General features: G+C 60.4%; 1 protein-coding gene across 3 annotated transcripts in view; it reads left to right on the plus strand.

Moving 5' to 3' along the window:
* Ssrp1 (structure specific recognition protein 1) overlaps positions 1-3,782 on the plus strand; it is an 8,290-nt gene extending 4,508 nt beyond the window's left edge. For 2 of the 3 annotated variants that reach the window (XM_010608324.2, XM_010608326.2), the window contains 7 exons: positions 92-230; positions 304-349; positions 1,257-1,386; positions 2,000-2,170; positions 2,256-2,344; positions 3,009-3,198; positions 3,352-3,782. In XM_010608324.2, the coding sequence (XP_010606626.1) occupies positions 92-230; positions 304-349; positions 1,257-1,386; positions 2,000-2,170; positions 2,256-2,344; positions 3,009-3,198; positions 3,352-3,423 (837 nt within the window). In that variant the 3' untranslated portion in view covers positions 3,424-3,782. Of the gene's footprint in view, positions 1-91; positions 231-303; positions 350-1,256; positions 1,387-1,999; positions 2,171-2,255; positions 2,345-2,598; positions 2,639-3,008; positions 3,199-3,351 lie in introns of those variants that run through there. The other variant, XM_010608327.3, reaches the window with a different exon arrangement.
* Positions 3,783-4,564: the final 782 nt, after the last annotated feature.

The following is a 4,564-nucleotide window of genomic DNA, read 5'->3' on the forward strand; positions in this document are numbered from 1 at the left end:
GGCGCGGCTGCTCTGAGCCCGCAGGCATGGCGGTGCTTGTGCGTGCAGGGTCTGGCCGGGGCGCCCCTCACCCCGTCTCCTCCCCGGCCAGGGCATGAACCCCAGCTACGACGACTACGCCGACTCTGATGAGGACCAGCACGACGCCTACCTGGAGCGCATGAAGGAAGAGGGCAAGATCCGGGAGGAGAACGCGAATGACAGCAGCGAGGACTCGGGCGAGGAGACCGGTGGGTGCCCGGCGCCCGGTCTGGGAGGGCAGCAGCCGGGCCGAGCTGATGCTGCCTCCCCGTTCTCTTCCAGACGAGTCCTTCAACCCCGGAGAGGAGGAGGAGGACGTGGCTGAGGAGTGAGTGTGGCACGCTGCCTTTCTGGTGTTGGTGGGGTGACCCAAGCGGGCACGCGGGACAGTGTCCCCTGCAGTGCCCAGGGCCTTGCCGTGTGGGAAGAGCAGCTACTCTACGCGCCAACAGCGCCTCGGGGCTCCACAAGCTGCGGCTTTTGATTCGTGTGTCAAAAACAGCACAGGCTGACGGCACGGAAGGGCTTGCTGTGAATCTGAGTAGCTGCTGAGCCCGGGGACCAGACTGGCTTCGGCCCGTAACCAGAGCTCAGAGTGGGAGACAGCCGTTCCCCAAATTGATTTCCGCAATCTTGGGGTTTGCCTCAGATGGGGCCGGATGCCCCTCACAAGTCCGAGAGTGTTTTAACCCTGCAGCCTCTTCTGCGGCCAGCAGAGCCAGCTGTGTGGTCCCCGGCCCTTCCTGGGTACTGGGGCATGCTGGGCAGGGCTTGGGGCGGGCCAGGGCAGGAGCTGGGGTGAACACGGAGCAGAACCAAACCAGCACAGCCCAGCATTCCCTGAGTGCGCCCTGCACAGAGCTGTGCTTGGCGGAGGGGCAGCAGGTGCCTGGGCGCTGTGGGCCCGCTTTGGGCAGCTGGGTAGGACCATGGGGCCCTGCAGGGAGTATCGGCTGAGTTGCCAAGAAGCAGCTCCGGGGCCACAGGCGGCTTTTCCTCCTCTCAGCGGGAAAGTTCAGGATGGCGATGGACTGGGGCAGTGGGTGTTGCCTGCCCCAGGCCCAGAGATGAGATGCTGTTTCGGTGCCTGGTGGGAACAAGCAGAGCCTGGGTCCACGCTGGCTGAGGAGTCCCTTGGACCCTGGTTCTGTCACAGGACCCGCGTGGTGGTGGCTGGGGACGGCGGCGGCCCTGAGCTGTCCTTGCTTCCTGAGTCTGAGCCCTGCCCTCGGTAGGTTCGACAGCAACGCCTCGGCCAGCTCCTCCAGCAACGAGGGTGACAGCGACCGGGAAGAGAAGAAGAGGAAACAGCTCAAAAGGGCCAAGGTGGCCAAGGATCGCAAGAGCCGCAGGAAGACTGTGGAGGTGCAGTCCCTGCTAGCTGGGAGCGTGCGTGTGCGCATCTGTTCTCGACCCCTGCCCACCGTGGCCAGGACCTGTGGGTCTGTCCTTTGGGGGCTGCTTTTTGCAGCCGGTTATTCTGGCCTTAGAAGGGTCTTGGACGTTTGCCTGAGCTCCTCTGCTTCGGAAGGTCTGAAAGGGGCGACGGCCGCCCTGTCCCAGGGACCCCGTCCGCTGGAGAGTGCTGGGGCAGAATGCCTGGGAAAGTCACATAAGGGAAGAAAGGGCGCGTGGGATCAGTGTCTGCGCGTGGCCCTGGCCCTGTCGCACGAGGCCTGTGGTGAGGCAGGAACAGGGCACTGGGGTGTCCGGCGAGGCCGCTCACCGCACGGCGGCCAGGAGGCGAGGTCAGCAAGGAAGAGCCGGGGAGGAAGGGGCCAGGGCCAGGTGGGGTCCGAGGTCAGGCCGCACCACTATGCTCTGCAGGGAGCCGCATTTCTGTCACCCCCCGCGGGGCCTTTGCCTCGGTACAGGCGGCACCTTCATGACCCCAACGGTGATCTGAGTAAGTCCTTGGAGGACACGAGGGGTGCCTGGAAATAAATGGAGGGCTCATGGCATCTGGGTCCCTGCCTAGGCAAAGAAGGGCAAAGACCCCAACGCCCCGAAGAGGCCGATGTCCGCCTACATGCTGTGGCTCAACGCCAGCCGCGAGAAGATCAAGTCGGATCACCCCGGCATCAGCATCACGGACCTTTCCAAGAAGGCCGGCGAGATCTGGAAGGGGATGTCCAAGGAGAAGAAGGAGGTGAGGGGTGGCGGGAGGAGGAGGGATGCTGGACTCCGGTGCATCCCGCACCGTGGGCCTGGCCGTGCCTCTGTCCGTGCCGCAGGAGTGGGACCGCAAGGCTGAGGACGCCAGGAGGGAATACGAGAAAGCCATGAAGGAATATGAGGGAGGCCGCGGGGAGCCATCGAAGAGGTGAGTGGCTGCTGTGACCTCGGCGGCCCCGGAGCTGCTTGTCAGCAGATTTGTTTATTCTTGGAGGGCAGATGTGAGAGTTGGGAGTTAAAGATCGTAGTTGTTTCTAAGTGTGGACATGGCGGGCCATTGTCCAAGGGTGGTCATTAAATTTGGAATTCAACTTAATCCATAGATAAGGCCCAGTTTTCCTAGAGGGCCGGTTGTATTTGCAGGTATGGGGAAGTTCAGAAAAATAAATTATTCTCAACCAGGTGTGGTGGTGCACGCCTGTAATCCAAGCACTCTGGGAGGCTGAGGCAGGAAGACTGCAAGTTTGAGGTCAGCCTGGGCAACTTAGTGAGACCTTGTCTGAGAATAAAAAAGGGCTCAAGGTATGGCTTAGTGCAAGGGCCTTGGGTTCAATTCCTGGTGCTGGGGGAAAAAACTGTGGAGAATGGAAAGTTCCTGTGAATTTTAAAAGATAAAGCAACATTTTTGCACAGGGGGCTGCTTCAGCCATGACCTGTCTCTTGTGCTCGTGTTTGAGAACAGCTCCCTGGGCCTTTGGGTGTCACTCATGGCTGTTCACCTTGAGCAGCAAGAGTGTGGCTGGGCTTGGGGAAAGCTGCGGGCCCGAGGGAGGGAGCTGAGATCCAGCCTGTCCTCCCTCTTGCTGCTCTAGAGACAAATCCAAGAAGAAGAAGAAAGTGAAAGCGAAGATGGATAAGAAATCCACGCCCTCTCGGGGCTCCTCATCCTCCAAGTCCTCATCCAGGCAGCTAAGCGAGAGCTTCAAGAGCAAGGAATTTGTATCCAGTGATGAGAGCTCTTCAGGAGAAAACAAGAGCAAGAAGAAGAGGCGGCGGAGTGAGGTGGGAGAGTGTGGGAGTGAGTCCGGGCGATCTGTGTGAGGGGTGGGTTGGAGTTGGGGTGACTGGATCGCTGTTGAGCTGGAGGAGGAGGTGGGGTTCCCAGCCTTCCTCCCAGTATGCCCCACTCTTCCACTTAAGAGTTTTGGTTTCTAGGACTCTGAAGAAGAGGACCTGGCCAGTACCCCTCCCAGCTCAGAGGATTCAGTGTCGGGGTCCGACGAGTAGAGGAGGGAATCCCTGTCCACCTGCAGGCTCCCGCCCGCGTCTCCCTGCCAGTGTCTCCTCCCGAGGCGCGAACCTTGGATTCTGTGCCATCTGAATCCGCTCTGCTGGTGGCGCAGACGTCACCGGGCATGGGTCGGCTCCTTGTAACTGGGAGAGTGGATGTGAGGCTGGGCAGGGTCCCCGCCTGGTCCTCCTCTTGAGGCCTTGAGGACTCGGCCGGCGCTTGTCCTGTGCCCATTGCCGCAGCAGGGTCAGGCAGAGGCAGGCCTGTGGCTACTTTGGGGCCTATTTCTACTTTTATTTTGTATTTCTGGTCTGTGGAATCAGCATTTAATAAAGGAATCTGACTTTGGAAGCCACGTCCATGTGCTCCTTTCCAACTCTTGGCAGTTTGGGCTCACCTCCCATGGTGGTGGGCAGCATCCCGCCCTGCAGGGCTGCCGGTCGCCAGGTACATCCTCTTATGTTCCTGAGGAACGGACTCGCTTTCTGCCTCCTGAGAGTGGAATGAGCGATGATCTGATTAGCAAGGATCTCTCTTCCTTGCACTCCATTAGCCGCGCCTAGGCGGTAGCGCTGAGCACCTATGAGTCAAGGATCTTCCCGGCCTGACCTGAGCTAATAGAATCAGAATCGATGCTTCCCGCAGACCGGAAGCCGAAACCCGAGCCCGGAGCCGGGAAGGATAAGTGCGTGTGCGCGCGCCCGCGCGCCTGAGCGATGGGGGTGCGGGAAGCTTTTGTTCTTTGGATGAAGGGTCAGAAACGGGGTGTTTGAACCTGTTTCAGCAAAGGAAGGCTAAAATGGAAACGAGAGGCGCCACGCAGACTCTCGAAGGCTCGCAGTACGAGTTTGTGCACGTGGGGCGGCCGCGTGGCCAAGTCCTCCAGGGTAGTTGCGGGAAGTTCGGATCCGCCAGGGGCTACCTTCTTGCCGCCACGCCTCTATGGTGCTGCAATCACTGCCGGCGGCCGGGAGGGGCGGGTCGCGCCTCTCTAGGCTACCGTCTCGGTGGCGCGGAGCACTTGCGTCAGTCTCTCCAGCCCGAGCCCCTCATTTGCATGCTCATGAATAACTCAGCGCGGCTGGCGAGTTCAGTTTTCCACGCCCGCTTCCGCCTGTACATGAATATTCATGAGGC

Source organism: Fukomys damarensis, unplaced genomic scaffold, assembly GCF_012274545.1.
Source record: "Fukomys damarensis isolate Sample0158 unplaced genomic scaffold, DMR_v1.0_HiC HiC_scaffold_27, whole genome shotgun sequence".
NCBI classification, from domain to species: Eukaryota; Metazoa; Chordata; class Mammalia; order Rodentia; family Bathyergidae; genus Fukomys; species Fukomys damarensis.